General features: G+C 41.6%; 1 protein-coding gene and 1 long non-coding RNA gene across 6 annotated transcripts in view; both read left to right on the top strand.

Moving 5' to 3' along the window:
* LOC26514811 (transmembrane protein 65) overlaps window positions 1–26,462 on the top strand; it is a 39,883-nt gene that overhangs the window by 5,668 nt on the left and 7,753 nt on the right. Inside the window, exon 2 of one of the 5 annotated variants that reach the window (XM_044716116.1) lies at window positions 22,958–23,146. The exons of the other annotated variants lie outside the window; for them this stretch is intronic. Within the exon in view, the coding sequence (XP_044572051.1) occupies window positions 22,958–23,067 (110 nt within the window). The 3' untranslated portion in view covers window positions 23,068–23,146. Of the gene's footprint in view, window positions 1–22,957; window positions 23,147–26,462 lie in introns of those variants that run through there. 5 annotated transcript variants of the gene reach the window in all.
* LOC123257347 lies at window positions 3,177–5,566 on the top strand. The gene is made up of 3 exons (XR_006507397.1): window positions 3,177–3,293; window positions 4,942–5,052; window positions 5,122–5,566. It is a non-coding gene; the product is annotated as an uncharacterized LOC123257347 (long non-coding RNA).

The raw sequence follows: 26,462 nt of genomic DNA, 5'->3' as shown, positions 1-26,462 counted from the left end.
TTTGTGTATTTATAGTATGCGATGTTGAGGCTCGAGCTGCAGAGACGAGTACAGACTCAAGTGAATTAACAAAGCTGTCTACGTTGGCTTCATCGTGGAGATGAGAACTTAGCTCAATGTGTGAGCTGATATATTTTCTGTACTTAACCCAATTGGTTTTCTGTGAGGTCAATTTTAATGGTTGTTCCAATGTTCCTGGATGTCGCAGTAGAATAAACAGGACAGGCGAGTGATTAGATGAGAGATCCGATAGGTAATTGGCGCTTATCAGATTTTTAGGGATGTTTTTGGTAATCGCAAAGTCTATTAAATCTGGTAGTTTCCTTGGGTCTGCCGGCCAGTATGTTGGTGTGCCAGAAGAAACATAGTCGAGCTTGTTCTTGGCTTTGATAATTGCATTATAGAGCTGCTTCCCTTTTGGAGTCACGAGACGGGATCCCCAGTGTGTGTGCTTGGCATTGTAGTCTCCTGCTGCTATGAAGTGGTCTCCAAGTGTGTTGAAAAACTGCATAAACTCATCTTCAGCTCTATTGAAGCGAGGGGGGCAGTATACGGCGGCTAGTGTAAGTTGGTTGCCAGTATTTAGTTGTATATTTATAGATGTGGCCTGTAGGTAGTTTTTAGCAAATTTGTTTTGATAATGGTGCTTTATGCGGCTTCTGATTAGAATTCCAGTCCCACCATGTGCTTTACCATCTGGATGATTTGTTCCGTAGAATGAATATCCTCGTAGTTGAAAATTGTATTTGTTTGTAAGGTGTGTTTCCGAAAGCAGCATTACATCGATATGATTGTCGAGTAGGAATTCAGCTAACTCAAGTTTATGTTGCGAAACGCCGTTAGCGTTCCACGTAGATATCCGTAGGAAAGCCATTATTTGGATTGTTGTGAAACCAGCATTTGAATCAATAGATTTTGGTTTCGCATTAAATCTTGCATAGTCAATTCCGTCAGGCTTTGTTGTAGGCTGCATATCATAGCTTCAAAGTTACTTTTTGGCTGCTCTGTTGGTTGATGTTGCTGAGCCGTGTACGGTTCTTGATATGCTGATTGCAGAAATGAGCTTCTTGAGGCAGGTGTCGCCGGTCCTGATTTTAAGGCACTTGCATATGTCACGTTTTTGTCAGAGTTAATGGGTCCTAGTGAGGATCTGGCTGCAGTCGAGAAGAAGACTTCAGGGTTTGATCTGGACGCCGTGAACTGTCCATTTTGGGTGCGGGCAGCTATTCCTTTCTGGTGGATGCGACTTTTCAGCTCCTTATAGACTGGGCATCCTCTATAATTAGCAATGTGGTTGCCACCGCAGTTGCCGCACTTTTTCGAGTTGCTGTCATCTTTGCTCGCTGGGCAGTGTGCGGAGTCATGAAGCTCTCCGCAAACTACACACACCGGGCGCAGTTTACAGTATGACCTTGAGTGGCCATATTCCTGGCAGTTCGCACATTGTACCGGGCCATTGCGTTTGTGCGGTTCCTCAACTGTAATTCTGCGGTGCAGCAGGTACTGAAGATTGTATATTGGGTGCACTTCGTATTTCTTCAGGAGCATGGTTTCTGGTTCGAGCTCAACCTTAAAGAGTGGCTGCGGCTTTCTATCCCTGTTAAGGATATTAAAGACTGTCTTGGCGCTAAAACCCTTCTCCTGTAGCGCCTTTTTTATCTCTGCAGTCGTTACTTCGGGCTCTATGCCCTTAAGTACGACTTGCAGGCCCTTGCTGCTTTTTAGCTGATATGTGTAAAAGTTCTTTCTATTCTCGGTTAGATATTTTGATAATACTCTGTAGTTATCTTCAGACTTCATTTGAACTTTTGTTTCTTGAATGTTGCCCTTTACAAGGGGTATTATGTGGAAGTTATCCTTACCAATAAGCTCAATAATTTTGTTGACAAGAACATTGGAACTTTTTTCGCGTATATAGATAGGCGGAGGTTTTGGCTTCCTTTTCTCAACTTCAGTGGATTCGCCCGCCTCAACCTCATCGGCGTCTGCCAAGATTTTAAATCGGTTTGAGTTAATGGGCGTTTCTTTTGCTGCTAGGCTAGCATTGCCACGGGTTATTTTGCGTTTGGAATTGAGGGGGCTCAGCTTCCTTTTGATTTGGATGTAGCGATCCATGCCAGTCTGCACAGCCGGCTTAATATAGTCATTGTTTTTTTTTTGGTTTTCGGGAAGCGCGGACGTATTACTAATTGCGCTGCTAGCTGATGACGTCGTTAAACGCGCTGTCGATACAGTTGCGGTTGTTGTTGTTGTTACTGTTGACGTTGTCAAAGAAATTGAGGTGCTAGTTACTGCACTCTTTGGCTGCAGAGACATCGATGGTATCGAGGGGGAGCAGGAACGCGCTCTCTCGCTCTCTACGTTTAAGAATTCGGTCAATTTGGGGGTAATTGACCGCGCTTGATCAGAGCTTGCATGGTTTTCGGTTGCTTTAAAAGAGAAGTACGCGTTGTTTCTTTGTACTGAGAGCCGTCTCTCGTCTTGCTCACGTTGACGTTGTGTGCGAACGTCGTTTAAGCTCATTGCAGTCGAGATTGATTTAGTTTGAGTTTTGAGAGTTGTGTTTTATATTAATTAATTAATTAATTAATCAATATAAACATTAGCGATTTCATCGCAAAAAGCGTCTTTTCGCGTTATTGTAGATTTCTTAGACCAGTCACTGCACTTTTATGATTTTATTGAATATTTTTTCCCGGAGCACAATAAAAAACACGTCTGCATGCGACGACAGTCGGCCGACTTTTTCAATCTCCAATAAGTTTTCAACCTTATTAGTATAGGTGCTCCTTTTATCATGTGATCTGGCTCGAAGGACCAAATGTTAAGAGGAGCCCCTTGTAAATAATGGTGTTACTCCAATGAGTTCCGTTTTAAAATTTGTTTTTATTTCACTTCTCTTAAAAGAAAGATATATGAAAATCTTAAATATATTTAAAACTAGCTTCAAGTGCACCACATAAGTATTTGTTTAGACTGCAGGAGATCGTTTTGAAACCATGCTGTTGATTACTTATTCCCTTGGGTCCGATCTCTTACATTCTATGTTTGGAATTCGTATCGTGTTCAATGCATGAGCACCGCCTTGTCCGGCTCGTTCGAAAAACAAATCAATTCAATAAGGTTTACCCTTCGAACGTCAAAACAAAGTAGGCAAAGTAATATTCGATATTAGTTATTAATCACTATTTAATTATATCACTATTTTTTTTTTGTCATTCTAAATGTTTTGCGCGGAAAACTTTCACCCCATGGTTCAATGATTAAGGTATCTGCCTGTTAATCGTAAGGTGGTGAGTTCGATTCTAAGCAGAAAAATCTTTATTATGAGTTGATTTTTTTTTACTTAATTATACCCTTGCAGAGGGTATTATAATTTTGGTCAAACGTGTGCAACGCAGGGAAGGAGACATCTCCGACCCTATAAAGTATATTTATTCTTGATCAGGATCACCTCCTGAGTCGATATAAGTATGTCCGTCTGTTCGTCTGTCTGTCTGTCCGTCCGTCCGTCTGTCTGTCAGTTTCTACGCAAACTAGTCTCTCAGTTTTAGAGCTATCGAGTTGAAACTTTGCACACATCCTCGGGATCGGTCGACTATATCTTATAGCTGCCATATAACTGATTGATCGGAAATGCCATAACTTTGGTGTTTTTTATGTTAGAGGGTTGGGACTTTCCACACATGTTATATTTGAAATACATATAATTATCTTATTATATACAAAAATATCTTATGTACAAAATTTTATAAGGATCGGATGACTATATCCTATAGCTGTCATAGACCGATCAGAATTGGCATAACTTTGGTGTTTTTTAAGTTAGAAAGATGGAACTTGGTACCGATTCTATTTTGGACAAAACAATCTGATTTGCCAAATTTCATAAGGATCGGCTGACTATATCCTATAGCTGCTATATAACTGAACGATCGGAAATGGAACAACCTTAACAGCAAGGGTATATGAACTTCGGCTCAGCCCGAAGTTATCTTTTCTTTCTTGTATTATATGTTTTTTTAAACTATACATTTTTGGCACCGATTACATTTTTTTTATTTATTGTTGTGGTCGGCTGGCAATAGTGATTAAGTGAAATAAGCCTGGAGGAGAGCAGGTGTTTGCGACAAGTTCCCTTTTCTTCTGGTCTATCCGCAAATGAAACAAACAATGGCTGTACTGTTGCTTAAAGTAAAGATTAAATCTTTAAAGGGAACTTCGAGGCATCGTCGCAAAAATGGATTAAGCCCATATATCAGAGGCGGTTCATGGAATGCTTTAAAGGCAATCCACCTTAGAGCTTACACATGTGGTTTCCAGAGACTGTGGAGGGCGTGAAAATCTATTCGCTTTGTTGATATACATAGTTTGCACCTGTTGCTCGGCTAACAAATTGTTATCCTTTATTTATAGCGGATTTTGTCGGCACCCAACTGTTTCGGCCCCAGGGTTCTCCAAAGCCAGTACGTCCTGGTAGAAACTTCTATGTTTTCGCAAAAAATATCCCCACAAGGCGCTAAGCCCCATTTGTCACACTCCTGGTGAAACTTATGTTTGTGTCAATTCCGAATTGTTTAATAAAATTTTTTCAAGTGTGACGACATTGCGCCAATGTGTGGAGTTCAGGCATAAATTACATATTACATATATTATACCCGGTACTCGGAAATAATAATAATACTCCCGGAAAGGTATATTTTATTCGTGTGAATGTATGGAAAAGATAAAAAGAATCATCTCCGACCCCTTAAAGAATACATATATTCTTGATTAGTATCAACAGCCTTTGAAATATAGCCATTTTCATCCATCTGTCTATATAAACTCGTGTATCTCAGAGACTACGAGATAGCATAAATTGCATATGTTGCAGTTTATTAAAATTTTGAAGTGAATATTTTTTCAAATTTTTGATACCCCTCCCTTATATTTCTATAGAGCCTCACCTCCTAAGTCGATATACATAAGTTTGATCCTATATCTGTCATATAAGTGAGCCATGAACACTAATGAAACCCATGACAATTGGATGAACGTATTGAAAAAATAGTAGGCAAATCTGAGTTTTCTTCATGCTCAACTGATGCGAATTATCCTTATCCACTATATCTATGGTAGATGATGTCAGTAAACGCGAAGATGTGGGGAGACTCGTCGCGACGATGCAGAAGCTGCCGATAAACAAAATTTCTGATATTGACGCTTATTGGGCACTCAACCTGTATTGTATAGAAGCACACCAAAATTAAATATGTTTATCTTTTCCAAATAAAACATAAGACGCCTTGTATTTATGAAAAAGTATAAATCTTTAATATTTAATAGTAATATCACTGTGGAAAGTACTCGAGGTGCTGAATCGCATGCCAAATGAAAGGTTTTAATAAAATCCTTTTTTAACATACAAACATTTGCTAAAACAACTTTGATTCATTATATTAGAGATAATGCGAACATTGGTGTCATCTTACAAAATATTTTCACATTCTTCCTCCAAATACGCGTCTATCATCCTGAACAGACATTTCCTTCATAAGTTACTCAAGAAATTTGATTTTCTCTTGGATTTTCAATTGGAGATGTTCTTTACTAAAAGGTAGGAAACTTTTGTTCTACAATTTTTCTACACCCAATGAAACTATCCAAATATGCTTTAATTCGTTAAAAAGGTTTTTTATAAATCTATTTTGTTTAATTTAGGACCAAACGTTATACCATTAGAAAAATATATAAATTAACTGAAAAGTAAGTTTTTTTAACAAAATGTGTAATTTTTTATACCTTCATATATAACATTTTCATTCAACAAAATTATATCACATATTTTTGGTTTTTTTATTTAATTATAATTTATATAACACACAATAACAGTAAGGTTACTTATCAGTTTAGGACATTAAAAATAGTTGATATTGCATTGCAATTGTTCCGCGCCCTCGTGATTGTGTGTCGTTGAAAATGCAACATGACAAGAGCGAAGAAATTCCCGTAAGAATGATTGGCTGATTTTTGATGCGCCGGGGTGCCAGAAATACTGATTAAGGAATGGCAGGGCAAATGTGGATAAATTTCTCATTTATTTTTAACCAAAATTAAAGACTATGATTACGAAATGCATCAACTTATTCAAATTACTAAGAAAGCTAATTAAAACTCATAGACTAGCTGATATTATTTCACTCTGCTACTTTAGTTGCATAAAAAGCTGGCTAAACATTATTTTTACCCCGACACTGAATTCGATTTATTTGACTCTCCGCCCGTAATTTATTATTTTTGCATATGAGAAGGCAACCATTCGACGTGTAGTCACATCCACCAACTGTCAAGCGACAAAACCAATTCGAGTATTTTAGTTTCGTATCCCTCTGACATATATAGGAATGCTTGAAAAAAAAGCAGAAAACTGTAGAACGCTAGGACAACAATAATAGGAGAGATATTGACACGACAGCAATTTTTGCTAGTCAAATAAATGAATTGAATTGTTATTTGCCGTTCGTGTTTTTTGAAAATAACATGCCCTTGTATTTTCAAAAAAAAATTTTCCAAACTGACAGCCGGCGATAATTCGGCAACTTCATTGTTGTTTACACGAGTAATGCGATTGTCGTGCGGAAGAGTATGGATATATAGGCAATCATGGCATAAATATAAATATGTTAAATTATCTTAGGCGTGGGAATTGATTTATTTGCGGTTTGGTTTAAGGCTTTTTTTCACTTGGAAGTTACTGGGAAAATGCTGTAACGAACGCTAACTCCTACAATCATTTATGGGCTGAGGCGAGTGGTAAAACATGGGAACCAGCGCACGCTGGAATATCCGGCTTCGGCTCGTCGGCAAGGAAGGTGTTAATTAACGGTTCCCAAGGGTGCCTCTCCAGGTAGGGATCTAACTTAAAAATGCGTGCTCTCGACGACATACTCTCCGGAAAGAGTCCCGATTTCCTATAGATGGTGAGAGATGGGGGGTTCCCTTCCCGCACCTAACCAAGAGTCACCCAGGTGTCATGGGGCGACTCTCGCGTGCCCACCCTACCAATGATCGCTCCGGTTCCGCATCCTGCGAGTGACCCCTTTTCTTGGGTGCTCCTACTACCTAATCCCGGCTAGCTGCGGCATAATTTTTAGTGTTTAGAACATTATAAAATATTTATTAATACGACAGAAAATACATATAAAAATTGATCATTGCAAATGAGTATATAAAACTTAAGATAATAAAATGTAAATAAATAAATAAAATAAATATCAAAGCGCACATAAAATTTAAAAATTGGCATAGAAAATAGGACAAGTTAAAATCCATAGAATTTAATACTATTATGAATCAATCAAGCAAATCAAAGCGTAAGGCTGGGTATTAATTTAAAAAAAAGAAAATATCACAATTTGTAGCGACAATACATTCCCGATTAGGGCTGGTTCCCCGATTAAACTACTAGGACAATTACGTTAATAAATTTCTTTTTGTCCTTTGTTTGCCTTTACTTTTTCCCGATTTATTTTTTTTTTTTTTGTGTATTTTTTTTCCGTTTAAAACTCTATCATTTTACTTTAGTTTTTAACTGAACTTTTGATACGACTCCAGGAGCCTTAAAATCACTTTGCCGATTTCATGGGTTCAATGCCGGGTCGGATCCTAGGCTGGAATCCCTTCAGCCTGGACCTTCTAACAAGGGGACACCTCCGCGGTTTTCCTCCCTCACATTCCGGTCTATCGCGCTACACTGCGATTAGCGCCTCTTCTACGCTCCTCCGTTCGCTCGAACCTAGCTTCGGTTCGAAGCGAACTTGCTGCGGTACCCTAGTTCAGGCTGGGATTACTGCTCCTCCTTGGTGCTCTTCTTGTCCGCCTTTGAGTGGGACTGGCTTCCTCGAGCAACCTTGACTCCTTTCCCTTGGCGTCCTGGGAGTAGCCAATACGAAATTCCGCTCGGGCCTCCCAAAACTAGAGTCGTGACTAAGTCCTATCCCTTGACCATTAGAACACTCGCCCCGGGTTTTCTCCGATCCACCACTTTCACACCTCCAGTAAGCCGGAGGACAATTTGGGCGTCCCCAAAATAAATTAACTCCAATGCCAGCGGGATCTTCGGATATTTTCTTGCTACCTTCTAAGCAGCCTTGCTCCAACCGTCTAGTCAGCTCAATCTCTCGCTTGGGAATGATCCTAACTACACTCATAACCAGACCGACGCCGGATTTTAGGCGGGCTGGCTCCTGGGGTCCACAAATGGTGAACTACCGGAATTCAATTGTTCCAGGCGCTCCTTCAATATATACACCTACACCTTTCCCATAGATGGCGCCACCTTCCGCCAACTGCGGCTACTAGGGGTCGCTTTACGTAATGGCAAGTGCTACAATAAGTACTCCCCCCTCAAGATCAGACTTGGGGTTCCAATTTCCCAAGGATGATCACCACAGCACTTGCACATCCTACTGTCTAATGTAATTTGCATGATATTTCCCAATCAGTCGACCCTGTAGATCCTCCAACTCATAATAGGCATTTCCAATCTTTCTCCTTACTCTAGCCTTCACGAAAGCCGGTCCCAACTTCGCGTTATAACCCGTCTGGAAATTGCTCTGCTTAAAATTTCTTCGGAACACTTCTTGTCCTTCGTTGTAGGCCACCGATCTCGAGCGGAGATTATAATTTCGCTCATTCTTTTCCTGTTGTTGCCTCATCACTTTCAAAGCATGCTGTCGAACAATCTCTAAGGAGTCCTGCCTCGAAAAGGCTACCGACTTGTCATCCAATAAGGACAAAGCCCTAAGTAGCTTATATGTCGCCCCCGAGGTCATAGGTCATAACATGCTGGCCAAAGACCATATAATACGGGGTGGTACCTAGACTCGAGTGCACCGCGGATCTGAGAGCACTACAAATGCTACTGAGATGCTCATCCCAGTCCTTCTGATCCTCCCGTATGTAAGACCTAATAGCGGCAATCACTGAGCGATTGACTCTTTCTGAAGCGTTCGCTTGAGGAGAGTGCACGGCTGTGAGGGTGTGTGAAATTTTGTTATCACGCAACAATTTTTGAAACATTTCCGCTCGAAATTGCGAACCGTTATCCGATACCACATTTTCAGGAACTCCAAAGGTATGGAATAATTCCTGCTGTAGGTACTTGACGATTGTGTCAACCGTTAGCTTCTTTACCGCTTTTAGAAAGACGAATTTGCTATAGTGGTCGAGAACAATAAAGATCCCTACGTTACCGCTCCTAGATTGAGAATAGGGTCCTAAGAAGTCCATAAAAAGCTTTTGGAATGCTCGTTGTGATTCGTGAGCCACTCCCATTGGGGGTAAGGTTTGGTTTGGGGCTTTGGTCGTTTTACAAAGCTTACAGGCCTGCACGTACTCCTTTACATCTTTTACCAGCCCTGGCCAAAAGTAATAACGCCGAATCCGCTCCAGAGTTTTATGGATACCTCCATGAGACGCCAACGGGTCGTCATGTGCATTTTTTAAAATCTCCGGGTCAAGTTGTGTAGGTACCCAAAGCTTCCAAAAAATACTGTCGTGAATTGGCTCGCCTGTCACCTGCTCGGTCCTCTTAAACAGCAACCCATCCGCTATTTTTAGGTCTGGCAAATTCTCTGAATTAGCTGCGATGCCCTCCATCAATTTTAAATATTCAGGATCCCGAAAATGTGGCGACTCTAAATCTATCAAAAGACCCTGTTTTGCATCTAAATCAGCTACTTCTTCTTCATGCACTCGTGACAACGCATCCGGAACGACATTAAGGATGCCCTTACGGTGATCGAATTGAAATTTAAAACGCTGCAGCGAAATGGCCCATCGTCCTAATCGGGAGTGTAAATCTTTTTGCCCCATTAGACATTTCAGCGATGCATGATCCGTGATCACCTGAAATTGGTGACCCTCAATATACGGGTAGATTCGGTTCATGCAAATAATCGCTGTCAAACACTCCTGTTCAGTTACCGTGTAATTTCTCTGTGCTTTGTTAAGTTTCTTCGACACGAAGGCTATCGGACATTCATCCCCTTCATCCGATTTCTGCACCAAAACTCCTCCCACGCCAGTACTACTAGCATCACAGTGGATCGAGAAAGCCTTGCTGAAATCGGGGCTTCACAAAACCGGAGCCGAGCTTAACAATTCTTTCAGTTTCTCAAAAGCTAGCTGTCCGTCTGGGGTCATAGCGAATCTTTGCTTCGGTTTTAACAGATCTGTCAATTGCGCGGCTACTGCAGCGAAATTACTAATAAATTTCCGATACCAATTAGCCATCCCTAAGAACCGTCGTAAAGCCTTCAATGTTTTCGGCAAGGGAAAATCTACCATTGCCGACACCTTTTCCGGATCGTTTCGCACCACCCCTTCACCTATGATATGCCCCAAATACTTCACACTGCGCATGCAAAACTTACTTTTCTCCACGGTCAGAGTTAACCCTGTGTTTATCGAGATTATTTTATCTCGTCGCGAAAAACGAAAGGAAAAAATTGGTGGCTGTAGAAATAATTAAAATGCGAAAAAAACGACCGAAAACAAAAATGCGTGCACTCTTCGACGTTATAAATTCGGTTATATTCATATTAACAAAACCTTAAGCCTAGCTTATCTAGTGCGGCGAAGCGGGGCGAATTCATGGGAGAGCGCAAGTGAGAGCTTCACTTGCGCTCCCGCTCCGCCCTAAACTAACTTATACTAAACTAACTATATACTTCATACAATTCCACTTATTATCTACATCTAATTATACACCGGCCCCGTTGAAGGCCTTCCTTAGGCTTCAACTATTGGCAGCCTTGCCAGCTTATGGACTGCTCTCCGAAACAATGCTCCTCTACTCGTCCTGACGTCGGCGACCCTGACCCTTCCGTCCGCGCCGGCGTGAGTCTCGACGACCCTGGCGGTGATCCACTGCTGGGGCGGCTGGTCGTCCTCGGCGACCAGGACCAGATCGCCCTTCCTGGCGTCCTCCTGCTCCCGCTGCCACTGCGACCGCGCCTGTAGGCCCAAGACGTACTCCCGGGACCAACGCTGCCAAAACATTTGCTTGATTGACGAGACAAGCCGCCATCGCCGCAAGCACGTTAGACCCTGCTGGTCCGGGGTCCGCGGTGCTGGTGGGGCGATGAGCGGCCCGCCTGTCAACAGGTGCCCGGGAGTCAGCGCCTCGCCGTCGCTTGGGTCCTGACTGAGGGCGCCCAGGGGCCTCGAGTTCAGGACGGCCTCGACTCCAACGAGGACGGTCTGCAGCTCCTCTGCGGTCAACTTCGCGCTGCCCACCGCTCGTAGGAGTAGGTTCTTTGCAGACTTCACACCTGCCTCCCATAGTCCGCCCATGTGCGGAGCCCGCGGCGGTATGAACGCAAATACGCATCCTTTTTTTGATGCGTATTGCCGCAGCTCGTCCGCTTCGCTCTCGATCTGGTGCCGCAGTGCCGCGAAGTGGCGACTCGCTCCGACGAAGTTCGTCGCGTTGTCGCAGTGCACGGTCTGCGGACATCCTCGGCGCCCAACGAACCTTTGAAAAGCCAATAGAAAGGAATCAGTTGACAGATCGGAAACTACTTCTAAATGTACTGCTTTAGACGAAAAACAAACAAACAGGGCAATGTAGGACTTGTATGGTGGCCTACCACGAATTTTCAAGGTCGTCTCAATAGGGCCACAGAAATCCACGCCACATATGGAAAATGGGCGGAGAGCACGAACTCGATCTAGGGGTAAATCTCCCATGATTTGAGTCATCAGATGAGGCTTGCATTTAAAACATCGTATGCATGACCGCACTATCTGACTGCAGACTTCCTGCGCGTTTACTATCCAAACGCGCTGTCGCAAGAGACTCACTAGTGCTCGTGGACCCACATGAAAATTCGACTCGTGCAAGTATCGGACGTAGCTCTGAACAAATTGAGAGCGCTTCGTCAACAATACTGGAAACTTGGCATCGTACGAAATAGGAGCATTAGCTAGTCGCCCCCCGACCCGCAACAACGAAAAGGTAAGCCCAGCCTGAGAGGTTTCATGAACAAACGGACTTAGCTTCTGTAGGCTTGGGCTAACAACAAGATTTTTTCTAACATTTTTAATTTCCTCTTGGTACTCGTGCTCTTGGACTATCTGGACAATTTTATTAAACGCGTCTCGATATTCGACAGGGGAAGGTACATTATCAGAAGGAACTACTAATTTTTTACATTTCTTTATAAAGCGGACCATGTAAACGAACACTCGCAGCAGTCTTAAGTGAGAGGAAAATCCTTCTATCACTTCCAACAAATATGAGGTAGAGACCATTGCAGTCAGTCCGACCGCACTCTTCTTTGCTTCCATCTGCAAAATCTCTGGTGACGGATCAAACCGAGGGCTCGTTGGCCACTTATCTTCCGGCTCCGTTAAAAACGATGGACCTGTGAACCAAATTGATTCTATCGTTTCCTTTACGTCTCCACCTCTTGACACAATATCTGCCGGGTTCTGTTTAGTTGGTACATGCCGCCACGTGCTATCCTCTGACCACTCTTGAATCTCAGCAACTCTATTTGATACGAACGTTGACAACGACGATGGATGGGAACGAATCCAATGAAGACAAACTTCCGAATCTGACCAATATACACTTCGTTCGATCGGTGCTTTGATAAGAGGTTTTATTTTGCGACAGAGGTCCGCGAGAAGGTGAGCGGCACATAACTCAAGACGGGGGAGCGTCTTTGTCTTGAGCGGCGCTACTTTCGACTTTGCTGTCAACAATGAGACTTTACTACCTTCTGCAGATTTGCAACGGATATAGACGCAGGCTCCATAGGCTCTCATCGATGCGTCAGAAAAGGCATGAATTTCAATTGGTGACATTGGCTCACTCATCACAAATCTCGGTATTGAGATCTCTTCTAACTGTGACAAGGCAAGCTGAATCTTGTTCCATGCGGTTTCCAAGTGCAGTGGAATGGACTCATCCCAATCTAGCTTATTGAGCCAAAGTTCCTGTAACAGGATCTTTCCTTTAATAAGGATCGGGCTTAATAAGCCAAGAGGGTCGAAAAGCTTTGACGTCACCGAAAGAATATTCCGCTTAGTCGCCCTTTGACCCATGACTGACATATCAATTTCGAATTTAAATACATCATCTTTAGGAACCCAAACGATTCCTAATGTTTTTGTCAGCTCTGAGTCCGAAAGTGTTATTGGCTTAACCGTGCTCTCGGATGCAGTAACTTCAGGCGAGTTTGAAAACCACTTGCTCAATTCAAACCCAGCGTTTTGAAGAACCTGAGTTACTTCAGACTTAATTGTCTTTAGCTCCTCCACGCAACCAGCACCCGTTAACATGTCGTCGACGTAAAAGTCAGACCCAATAACTTTAGCAGCTCGAGGGAATGTATTTTTCGCGGATTCACTCAACTTCTTCAAACACCTTATGGCCAGGAATGGGGCTGGTGCAGTGCCATACGTAACGGTGTTGAGCTTGCACAATTTCAAGGACTCAGACGGGTCTTTTCTCCACACTATCAACTGGTATCGTCGATCTGCTTCATTTACCATCACTTGACGATACATCTTTTTTATGTCGGCTACCAGAGCGAATTTGTTTAGCCGAAATCTAAGAAGAGTTGAGTAAAGTTCTTCCTGAATTGTTGGACCCACCATCAACAACTCATTTAAACACTTTTGTGTGGATGTCTTGCAGGACGCATCGAAAACGACTCTAAGTTTGGTCGTTGTACTTTGCGGCCGCAAGACACACTGGTGGGGTATGACGTAGTGTGGAGAAGCAAGAACGTCATTGCTTGCAGGGGACATATGGCCTAGGGATTCGTATTCTTCCATAAATTCCAAATACATTTTCTTTAAGTTCGGATCTCGAGATAATCTTCTCTCGAGCGACAGGAATCGGCGTTTGGCTATCTCGAATGAATTGCCCAAAACGCTTGGATCCGACTTAAATGGAAGTTTAACTTCAAATCGACCTGAAGGCAGTATTCTTGTAGTCTTCCGATAATGTTCCTCACATAGCTCTTGTTCTGGCGACAACATCTTTTTAGAAGAAGGAACTTCTTCCAACGACCAGAATTTTTTCAAGTTTTTGTCTATTGACTCTAATACTTCCTCTTGGCAATTCAGACTAGAGACTGGCTGTGGAGGAGTTGAGGAATTTGCCAGATATTTTCCCGACACTATCCACCCAAGGAGAGTTTTTTGAAGGATGGGATGGTTCGGACCTTGTTTTATTTGGCCAACGGACAACAATTCGAAAAATGACTCAGCTCCAATTAGCATATCTATCCGCTGAGGTTTGTAGAAATATGGGTCTGCTAACGGCAAGTTCTTTGGTAGGGTCCAATCTTTTACGTTCACTGACTGATCAGGGTGATAGCCTGAAATGGTTTTCAAAACCCAAAAGTCGAACGGAAACTCGCTACCATTGACTCTCGACTTCACCACGGTGTGTATCTTTTTCTTAACTTGTGAATTAGTTTGACCAATTCCAAGCAAGTTGATGCACGATTCCTCCCTACGGATCTGTAAGCGTTGAGCAAGATCTTCTGTAATAAAATTCATTTGTGACCCTGAGTCAAGTAATGCTCGGGCCAAGATGTGCTCACCATTTTTTGTGCGAACGCTTACGATCGACGTTGCTAACAAAACCCTTTCTACAGACGACGCATGCAAAGCATGTGAAGTAGAAGGGCCATCATTCGTTAACTCTGGAGGAGGATTTTGTGTGGGTGGTGGTAATGCTAAGCTATTTTCGGTCACTGTAAATCGGTGCAGAAGTTTATGGTGCGATCTTGAACAGATTTGGCACCTGGTCGATTTACAATTCGCTACCGTGTGACCTTTTCGCAGACAATTCAAACATAGGGAGGCTGACTTAACAAACTCAAACCTTTGCATTACAGCAAGGCGAGCGAACGGACTACACTGGGCCAAAAAATGGTTGTTCGCGTTACAATAACTGCAAGCTGGTTTGGCGTTGGTAGAAGAACAAGCCAACGAAGTTCTATTTAGTTGCTTGCCGAACCCAGTTCTTTCTTGTTTTGGTTTGCCAGTCTCTTCAGCGGACAGATGCTGGTATCTACGATTTAGTATTTTTTCGAAATCGGACCACAGCGGCAATTCCTCATAATCCAGTGACTCTTCCCATTTTTGCTTGGTCACTGGATCCACTCTACTCAAAACTAAATGAATAATCATTGAGTTTGCAATTTTAGTATCATCTCCTATGGATAATAGTGATCCATAAATTGATGATACAGTGTCGATGAGACCCCTCAAGGACGACGCAGACGGCTGGGAAATTTTCGGAAGGCTGAACAGTTGACGTATTTGGTTCGCAAAGATGAGACATTCGTTATCATAAACTCTTTTTAAACTAGCGATAGCTTTGGCGTAATTACTCTCGGTGACCTGGAATGCCTTGACAGTTCCTAAGGCTTCACCAGAAAGGCAAGAAATTAAATGATTAAATTTCTCGATAACTGGAATGTTCACATCTTTGTCAACTAATGTCTCGAAAAGACTTATGAAATTTTTGAAATCCGAATAATTTCCACTGAATTTTGGCAATGCCAAACTAGGAAGTCGAGCTCGAGTTGGGGCTGCAGAAATTGCAGTAGCTGAACGGGAGTCTTCAGCTGAATTCAAGGCATTACATAAGGACATAATCCTTGCCTTCGTAGTTATTCCTAATTCTTCCAACTCGGCTCCGAAATCATCCATTTCATCTATTTGCTCGATCTGGTCTTGCAACTCATTTGCTTTAGAAATTGCCTCATCTAAAACCTGAAGCCTGCATTCTAGCTCGGTTTTGTTTAGAGGAAGTGATCCATCTTCCAAACGTTCCTCCAACCGGCGAATGCTTTTAACTTTGACATTTAATCTTTTTTTTAAGTCAATAAGAGTCGTGGAATTAAGTTTTTGTTTAGTACTTTCCATTTTAAAAAAATTTGTTTTTTCAATACAAAAACGAAAACGATGCAAATTTAAGATTTAATAATTTATTTAAAATTTTTTATTAATTTTAAAATGTTAATATTAAAAATTTATTAAATTTTTTATTTATTAAATTTTTCTAAAATGTATTTAAAAATTTATTGAATTTAATTCAACAACAAGAAAATGCGAAAACGAAAATAATTAATTAATCTTATTTAAATATAATAAATAATTTATTAAATTTAACCAAATCTAAATTGATTAATTAATTGATAACGAATTATTGATAGTCGAGGCACAAAGTATCCAAAACAATAGTTGGTCGCCAATGACACCGAAACCAATATGCTTGACCAAATTGTAGGGGAGCGCGTCACTTGGCAGACCGGTAAACTATACGCGCCAAAAAGTGCATATACATACATACATACAGCAGCGGATAACGGTGGGAAACGAAAACGAGAATATTATCGCTGCATCTATTTGTATGTATGTAAACCAAATATATAAGCACCTTTATTTTATCTGAAATAATTAAAATAATTTTTGGCTGCACTTTAGTATTTATTTGGAAGATTTGTAAATTCGAGAACGAGGGGTAGGGGGCGACAGTGATTGCAAATAATATCAATATTCTCTTTTTTATTTTATCCACAGGCAGTACATTTAGGTTAGCACATATATTTATAATTAAAATTTTAGAATTTTTATATATGTTGTTATTTATTTTTGCTCTACTATTTTTTCTACGTACGTATGCGCCAAGAATTGAAAGGAGGGTGCAATATTCCAGCACAAGACGGATTTTAATTTGTCTTATCTCAACTTTCAATTTTTTGCACAAATACCTGGGGTTCTGCTTTCGGATCCTCTAATCCTGCGGCCACTTTCCTTTCACAATTGATGCAGGTGCAGTGCATGGGGACGACGAATCCTTCCAGAAGCAGCTATGGAGAAGTTTTATTTCGCGACGCGGAGAATTCTTAAATTTCTTATTTGTGAATTCACCACCACAACCGTCGCGAGCAACTCTTTTTGGATATATATATGTTATATATATTGTATATATATGTATGTGTCACTGTCACTATTTTTTGTTGCTTTTTTATTTAATTAATTATACTACAGTCCACCCGGGGGCGCCAAAATGTTTATCGAGATTATTTTATCTCGTCGCGAAAAACGAAAGGAAAAAATTGGTGGCTGTAGAAATAATTAAAATGCGAAAAAAACGACCGAAAACAAAAATGCGTGCACTCTTCGACGTTATAAATTCGGTTATATTCATATTAACAAAACCTTAAGCCTAGCTTATCTAGTGCGGCGAAGCGGGGCGAATTCATGGGAGAGCGCAAGTGAGAGCTTCACTTGCGCTCCCGCTCCGCCCTAAACTAACTTATACTAAACTAACTATATACTTCATACAATTCCACTTATTATCTACATCTAATTATACACCCTGCTATTTTCATACGCCCTGCTATCGCACTCAGGACCTTCAAATGACTATCAAAAGAGCCGGACACAATCAGTAAATCATCCAGATAGACGAATACCTCATTCCTTAGTTCTCTAGGCACTACTTTTTCCATAAGCCTGGTCATGGTTTGCGGTGCATTTGACAGTCCAAATGGCATCACTCTATACTGGTATAGTGGCCAAGGATAGTAAAAGCGGTCTTATCCCGCGATGCTGGATCTAGGGGTATTTGCCAATAGGCATCTTTTAGGTCTAAGCTGGTTATAAAATTCGCCTTCGGAAGTCTGCTTAAGATACCGTCAATTTGCAGCAATGGATAAGCATCATTTTTCGTTACCTCATTGACTTTTCTACTGTTTAGGCACAACCTAACCTTGCCGGGTTTTTGCACTAAGACCACCGGAGATGACCGAGCACTGTCTTTGCGTCTCCTACGTTTTGCGTCTCCTACGTCGATACTGTGAGCTATTAGGCTTGTCTTCCCCAATCCAGAAATGGCAAACGAAGGAAATTCTCTAACTACTTTTCCTAGGGCTAACTTCTGAGTCTCGTCTAAGATGTGCGAATCCTAGGGTAGGGTGGCAGAAGATCAAATGCGGTCCAGAAATCTATACTCAGGTACAGGTCCTGGCTAAGCGAAGGAATTATAAAAAGCTCTAATTCTTTTGTTTTGTTTTCGTAGCTTATAGGACTGCGCAGCCGCCCTATTACTTCCTGCTTGTGACCATCTGCAGTAGTGATAGTCCAAGTAGTGGCAAGTAGTCCAAAGCTACGTTTAAGGGGTATACGTTTTCTTATAATATCCTCAGCCAACTTCCCACCTAGGACACTGACTGAAGCACCTGTGTCCAGAAGACCTAATACCGTTTGGTCTAACAAGCGAACCTCTGCATACAGCCAAATTGGACAAACAATTTAATGCTTCTCCTGACTTTCGAAATTTCGACGTGGAACACACGACTGTTGGTGTGGTCGTGTGTTCACCTTCCCGTCTATTTTGACATTTGCATGATGGTTTATAAGTATTTGGGGTGCCACACCCATAGCAGAAAATCTTTCTCTTTTCCTCGCAGTCATGGTAGCGGTGCCCTTCCTTCCTGCAGTTCCAACAAACTAATGCTAGTGCATCTATCTCATCAATTATTTCTGCAGCCGAAAACTCAGTAGCATCATCGGGTTCCATATCTTCGACTAATTCTGCTATTTGCTTGCGAAACGGAGCCGGTCTCTGGTATCCATAACTCCGTTTAACGTCTTCTAAAAAGCTTTCCCTGCGCCTACACCCATCCCTTAGACGCTGTACGGAGTCGCTGGCTAAATTGAGAAGTTCGTGTCTTATTTCGGGACGCAAATTCCTTCTGAGGATTTCTATAAGCTCCTTTTCAGTCATAGGGGTCTTTAAACAACCCGTCGTAGAAGGAATCAAAATTCTATTGAATATAATATGTCCAACCTTATCTGGACGGTTCGCTAGATCCGAGTTCGAGAAAGCTGACATTGGTCGCGACAAAGATGGCCCTTCATCTAATCGGCGGAAGGAAGGATTGCGGGTGTGGGTTTTGGGCAAACTCGTTGTTTCGGTTTGGCTGAAGGTGCGCTGCTACATTGACCTCAATTAGTTGCCGCATCTGGTCGGCTAACTGCGTTAGCAACTCATTTTGCAACCCTCGCAACTGCTGGGAAACAACCGATTCAATGGTTTGAGCCATATTAACTGCAGGCTCAGGAGCTAACGGTTCGGTGGCTTGGGGTTGAGACGACATAAGGACTTTGGCGGTCTTGCACTTTGGACACGAACCCTTGGATTTAGCATGAGCCTGGAGACATGTCTTATGAAACTTATGACCACAACTAGCCTTGGCTAAAGCACCCTGCTCGGGCGCCACAGTGGATCACCGCCAGGGTCGTCGAGACTCACGCCGGCGCGGACGGAAGGGTCAGGGTCGCCGACGTCAGGACGAGTAGAGGAGCACTATTTCGGAGAGCAGTCCACAAGCTGGCAAGGTTGCCAATAGTTGAAGCCTAAGGAAGGCCTTCAACGGGGCCGGTGTATAATTAGATGTAGATAATTAAGTGGAATTGTATGAAGTCTAGTATAAGTTAGTTTAGGGCGGAGCGGGAGCGCAAGTGAAGCTCTCACTTGCGCTCTCCCATGAATTCGCCCGCTTCGCCGCACTAGATAAGCTAGGCTTAAGTTTTTGTTGATTGAATATAATCGAATTTATAACGTCGAAGAGTGCACGCATTTTCGTTTTTCGTTCGTTTCTTTCACAATTTAATTTAATTTCTACAGCCACCTATTTGTCCTTTCGTTTTCGCGGCGAGATAAAATAATCTCAATAAACAGCGCGCTTGACAATGTCCTGTCACATAGCACACATTTGGAGGTGTGCCAGGAGACCCCTCGGCTTTGACAAATCCATTTTAACAAACTAAATCGACTTCGTATTGATAATTTCAATTTTTGAATTTTATTTTGGACTACTTTCATAAATAAACCAGAATAAACGAACCGCCATATAATTCTTAACACTAAATCAAACTAATTAGATGAATAGACAAATAAATAAGCAAATAAATAAATAAATAAGTAAATAATAATAATTAATTTCCTAAAATAATAAATACAAATATTAAAATGACTTGGCTCAGTAAATAAAATCAGCTGTGAATAATTAATTATCAATTATCACAGCCCAGAAGTCAACGACCCCGAATTATGTAATTCTTGTTTCTCTTTTTCACACATAGAATTGCAGCTCGCCTGCAATTCTTATCTACTTTAGGTCAATGAACCCTTTTCTACTACCCTGCACTTGCTGTTGCGCTTCCCTCGTCTGGCTATAACTCGTTTAACTGTACAGAGCTGTGATAAACAGATTTTAATTTCTGTCTCTAAAATAAGAGTCTATTCAAGTATTAAATAAGTGAAGATTTTAAACCTCATACAAAATTTAAAACAAAATTTATATAATTTTAGATAACATCAAACATTCATTCAAAGACAAAAACAAAAATTAAAATTTACCGATATAAAATTTCTCAATATCTATCATTTCTCAAGGCTGCTTATCGCAAGTCTGCGACAATAAAACATTTGGTGCAAACCGCGGACAGACGAAGTAAAGGAAATTGCACTAATTGCCTCATTAGCATAATCCCCCTCTTCCTGTATTCCTGCGTTTAACACCTCTCTATGTTTGCAGCTAGGCATGTTCACTATGATGACCATCGTGGTCTGCAGCAATCTTTATAAAAAGATGACCGACGCTGCATACTCTTCGAATGTCACGAACATGCTAATAAATATATTTTATTTATTTATTTTTTATTTTTTGATGACAAAACTACCCACATCTGACCTAATCACCCGTGGTCAAGCGTTTCATCCAAGGACAAAATACGCTTGCATTTCCTAAGCGTTTGATTAAGCAGGTGTGGATATTTATTTGGAATTTTTAATTAGAAATTAGATTTTTTTCTCTGCCTATAGTAAGGTGTAACGTGGACAGAGAACAAATTATTTCCATACTCTGTGTTCCTACTCGTTTTACCACTACTGTAGGCTAGATACTCATGTTTATGTTTTGATAGCAACCGTTGACAACCGTGGCTATGTCTGGTTGCATAGCCCACAGACTGGTTCCTGATCCTATTGCTTGAGGATTTCGGGAGTTTGGGTCACAACTTACAAATGCGTGCTCTCGACGACATACTCTCCGGAAAAAGTCCCGACCAATGATCGCTCCGGTTCCGCATAATGCGAGCGACCCCTTTTCTTGGTTACTCCTACTACCTAATCCCGGCTAGCTGCGGCATAATTCTTAGTGTTTAGAACATTATAAAATATTTATTAATACGACAGAAAATACATATAAAAATTGATCATTGCAAATGAGTACATAAAACTTAAGATAATAAAATTTAAATAAATAAATAAAATAAATATCAAAGCGTACATATAATATTAAAATTGGCATACAAAATAGGACAAGTTAAAATCCATCGAATTTAATGACATTGATTCATAATCAAGCAAATCAAAGCGTAAGGCTGGGTATTAATTTAAAAAAAAAAAATGGAAAAAATCAAAGGAACCAAAAGGGGCTTAAAAGAACTTTTGACTCTTAGAGTCCGGATTTGTCGGGACACCAGGAATTAAAATCAAAAAGGATGTCAAATAATACAAATTTGTAGGTTTTACTCACAAAAAAACTCCCACGCCGAAAACGCTTTCGATGGGCCGCTGAAACAAAGTTTTACACGATAAAAAAACCTAGTTCCCCAATGGGGTCGGCACAGACAAATAAAACCAAGAAAGAAATCACAATTTGTAGCGACAATACATTTTTGATGAGGGCTGGTTCCCCGATTAAACCACATGATTTTTTTTTTCCGTTTAAAACTCTATCATTTTACTTTAGTTTTTAACTGAACTTTTGATACGACTCCAGGAGCCTTAAAATCACTTTGCCGGTTTCATGGGTTCACTGCTGGGTCGGATCCTAGGCTGGAATCCCTTCAGCCTGGACCTTCTAACAAGGGGACACCTCCGCGGTTTTCCTCCCTCACATTCCGGTCTATCGCGCTAAACTGCGATTAGCGCCTCTTCTGCGCTCCTCCGTTCGCTCGAACCTAGCTTCGGTTCGAAGCGAACTTGCTGCGGTACCCTAGTTCAGGCTGGGATTACTGCTCCTCCTTGGTGCTCTTCTTGTCCGCCTTTGAGTGGACTGGCTTCCTCGAGCAACCTTGACTCCTTTCCCTTGGCGTCCTGGGAGTAGCCAATACGAAATTCCGCTCGGGCCTGCCAAAACTAGATTCGTGACTAAGCCCTATCCCTTGACCATTAGAACACTCACCCCGGGTTTTCTCCAATCCCCCACTTTCACACCTCCAGTAAGCCGGAGGACAATGTGGAGCCTTTGGGCGTCCCCAAAATAAATTAACTCCAATGCCAGCGGGATCTTCGGATATTTTCTTGCTACCTTCTAAGCAGCCTTGCTTCAACCGTCTAGTCAGCTCAATCTCTCGCTTGGGAATGATCCTACCTACACTCATAACCAGACCGACGGCGGATTTTAGGCGGGCTGGCTCCTGGGGTCCACAAATGGCGAACTACCGGAATTCAATTGTTCCAGGCGCTTCCTCAATACCAACACCTACACCTTTTCCATAGATGGCGCCGCCTTCCGCCAACTGCGGTTCCTAAAGCTCCTCGCTTTACGTAATGGCAAGTGCTTCAATGCAGAGCCTTTACAATTGGATTTTTTTTATTTTTTACAATTTCTTTTCAATTTGCACGTCAATCAATCTCGATGTCATATGCCAGGTCACATATTTGCTTTTTATCCAAAAGACTATAAAAACCTTTAATAGACCATTTGGTATTTGAGCTTGATATAGAATTCATAAAACGAATTTCACAATAAAATATTTTAAATTCAAGTATGCTTTTACGTGTTGTCCCCATTTAAATTTGACTTTTTTGTTGTACACTCCCATTATTTCTTTTCGCATTTCGCCGCTGCTATTTCAGATCTTGCGAATCAAATTGAGGCTACCAACTTTTGTAACTGTCAACCTCGAACACCCACCCCACAGGACAGGACACCATATCAGGAGCAACTCAATCGACTCCCAGCATGAGTGATTGCAGTTGGCTAAACTGGGATTTTGGATCGGACAGGGTGTGGGAGTAGTGAATTCAGAGCACTCAGAATTGATTTATTATGCGGTAATTGCTTTGGCTTTGGAGTCTGAATACAAAATAGGGACTCGTGCAAATAGTACAGTTTAACATAACCCAAGCATTAAAATAAGTTACTATGTGGCCAATCCATGGATCATTTAAATATTTATATTTCAGATTACGATTACTTACATTCTTAACTGTCTTAACTGTGGAGTAAGTTCTTCCAATGATGTGATGTGTGTAACGATTGTTTACTGAGATTAGTTTACCTCTTACTTTCGAAAAAAATTAAAAGTGGCTGTTTACTATAATTTTTTACAACGACGAAAAAGAAGACAAAAGCGTTCGACTCAACGTTATAATTCGCTATATTTTAACCAAAAGAACTTAAGCCTAGCTTATCTATTGCGGCGAAGCGCGTCGAATTCGCCAGAGAGCGCAACTTTATTTCGCTCCCGTTCCGCCCTATGCTAACTTAGACTAGACTTCAATTTTTTCTCGACCGTCAATTTATTCTACACCCACCCCGTTGAAGGCCTCCATCCGGCTTCAACTAACCGGCAGCCTAGCCAGTTTATGGATCGCCTTCTTGAAGATCGTTCCAGCGCTAGTCCTCACGACGGCGCCCCTGACCCTTCCGTCCAGGACCAGATCGCCCTTCCTGATGTCTTCCTGCTCCCGATGCCACTTCGACCGCACCTGAAGGCCCAAGACGTACTCCCGGGACCATCGCTGCCAAAACGTTTGCTTGATTGACGAGACAAGCCGCCATCGCCGCAAGCACGTTAGGCCCTGCTGGTCCGGGGTCCGCGTTGCTGGTGGGGCGATGAGCGGCCCGCCTGTCAACAAGTGCCCGAAAGTCAACGCCTCGCCGTCGCTTGGGTCCTGATGGAGGGCGCACAGGGACCGCGAATTCATCACGGCTTCGATTCCAACCAGGACGGTCTGCAGCTCCTCTGCGGTCAATCTCGCGTTGCCCACCGCTCTTAGGAGTAGGTGCTTTGCAGATTTGACACCTGCCTTCCATAGTCCGCCCATGTGCGGAGCCCGCGGCGGTATGAACGCAAATACGCATCATTTTTTTGATGCGTATTGTCGCAGTTCGTCCGCCTCGTCCTCTATTCGCTGCCGCAGTGCCGCGAAGTGTCGACTCAATAGTGCCAATAGCCTGGCCTTGTTTGCTTTTTTATGTTCTGTTGCCTGCGCGTCTGAGTGATATTTTTTCGTCGACACCGTAATAGTTTTTCAAAGCAAATTTTTCTTAGAGGTCCCCGATGGACATCCCCATTTTATGTATGTTTTATACATTTTTTCTGCCGCCGAACGAGTATTTTCCCTCAATTCTTCGTTCACCAATTTTTGAACATTTTGGCAATGAATTTTTATTTTGAATAGTTTGTCTCTTTCGGTTGCTCGGCCATTAGGCATCTGGTGGGATTCCTGCCCCTCTGTGTGTTTCTTTGCTAGCGTTTTTATGAAGAGAAAAAGCTCAGCGGATCGAGGGACTGGCTGAATGAACGATGGCTTACATGCCTTGTCGCCTGTGGCTAATGGGGTTCATGCCCTAGGCTCCATTTAAGCCCTGCCAGTATGGAGAATTTTGCGGGGTGGTGGAGACAATTGACGACAATTGTGACTGTGGCTTGACAGACGACAGTCATAGGATATTCCTCTCGAAGTTCTGTGACGATGGTGGCTGCAATAATTTTTTATTGGCAGCAATGGATTTAAATTGTTATCGATTGCAGCTGCGAAACAATTATGAAAGGGCATGAATTTGTTAGTAAGGGCGAGTGGAAAGATGCGTTTTTAGTGCTGGAAGGATTCTTTTCGTACATCTAGTTCGTTACCCTTGTTTTTGGTTTTTGAAATACCAAAGCAGAATTATAGTCAACGAAAATCTTCACATATAATTACATTCACTTACAGAAGTGTGCAACGCAGTGAAGGAGACATCCCGGTATATATAAAGTATATATATTCTTGATCCTTCTTAGTCGGTTTCTACGCCAAAAATTATCTGAGTTTTAAAGCTTTCCGGGGGTCGGTCCACTAAATTCAATAGCTGACTGATTCATAGGAAACGCCATAACTTTGGTATTTTTTTCAAGTTAGAAGAATGGGACTTTTTGGATGAATTTATTTTAGGGCATAATATTTTTCTTTTTTTTCTAAGGCCCCAACCTTTTTAACTGTTGACTTAATTTTATATATTCCATTATACAACTTTCTTTTAAAGATACATAGAAGATAAAAATCAAAAAACGTGTTGGGTTTGCTAAATTGGATTTTTTAAGCTATTCGACTAAGAATCGACTAACGATATCTGATATTTTCAATATATATCTTTTAATATAACTGCTCCTTAACTGCAAATGTATATCGCCTTCGGCTCTGCCCGAAGATCGCTTTTCTCTTTTGTTCATTAGGTTACGAAATTTTAATACAAATCTAAAGGATTTCATCCATTTTTGTATTTTAAAATTTTGTTTTCCAAAACCACTTACTAGTTTTGCAAGTCTAGTTTAACTAGTCGTGTGACTATAGTCGAGTTTCCCTACCATATGATACCCGGATATACTCCTATTTTCCACCCATTCTGTAATTAACCTTTCGATGTATAGATTCACCAAAAAAATTGAGCGTTGCATGCTTTTTGTGTTTGGAAAGAAACACCTCAAACAATCCTACCCTACTCAATCACTGTGGACAGAAGTCCACGAGGTGATGACCTGCATGCCAACAGACAAACCGACGCACATTGGCTTCATTTTGAAGAAGTAGAAAAAATCGAATTTTTTCGCGAATCTATTGAGGTACCAATCGACGCGTATTTAGCATTAGAATGCAAATATATAAAAATATTCTATCTGGGGACTAAAATGTGTCCACACACATTAATGATTCCAAATTTTTTTACTTTTACCCTAATGTCTCACAAACTTTTGGAAAATGTTTAGAAATGTTTGTCAAAAATTATCTAATTAAAACAATACCTTTCAATTGGTATAAAATTCATTTAGATCGGTTGCCTACAGAAAATTTTTAATTCTTCGGCTATATATAGAGTCTCCTCGCGCACGCCAAGTCATGCAGGTCATCACCGCGTGGACTGCCGTTCACAGTGATATTGCTGGTCGTGCTCTTCCCGGCCACAGTTTTTTATTCTCATTTCATGTGGGCTTCCCCCACAACTCTTCTTCACTGTCTTCTACCCCACTGTTTGCCCCGGCTCTTCTCACAGTTGCTTCTTCATTATCCCCGATGTTAATTACGCCATTAAAAGCAATAGTTATATTTTTTCGGAAATACTATGATTTTGGTATGGAAATAATTCTATTTATCCGAA

The sequence above is a fragment of the Drosophila ananassae genome, chromosome 3R, assembly GCF_017639315.1.
Source record: "Drosophila ananassae strain 14024-0371.13 chromosome 3R, ASM1763931v2, whole genome shotgun sequence".
Taxonomy (NCBI): Eukaryota; Metazoa; Arthropoda; class Insecta; order Diptera; family Drosophilidae; genus Drosophila; species Drosophila ananassae.
Note: the sequence above shows the minus strand (reverse complement) of the source record. Positions and strands in the feature narration are given on the sequence as shown.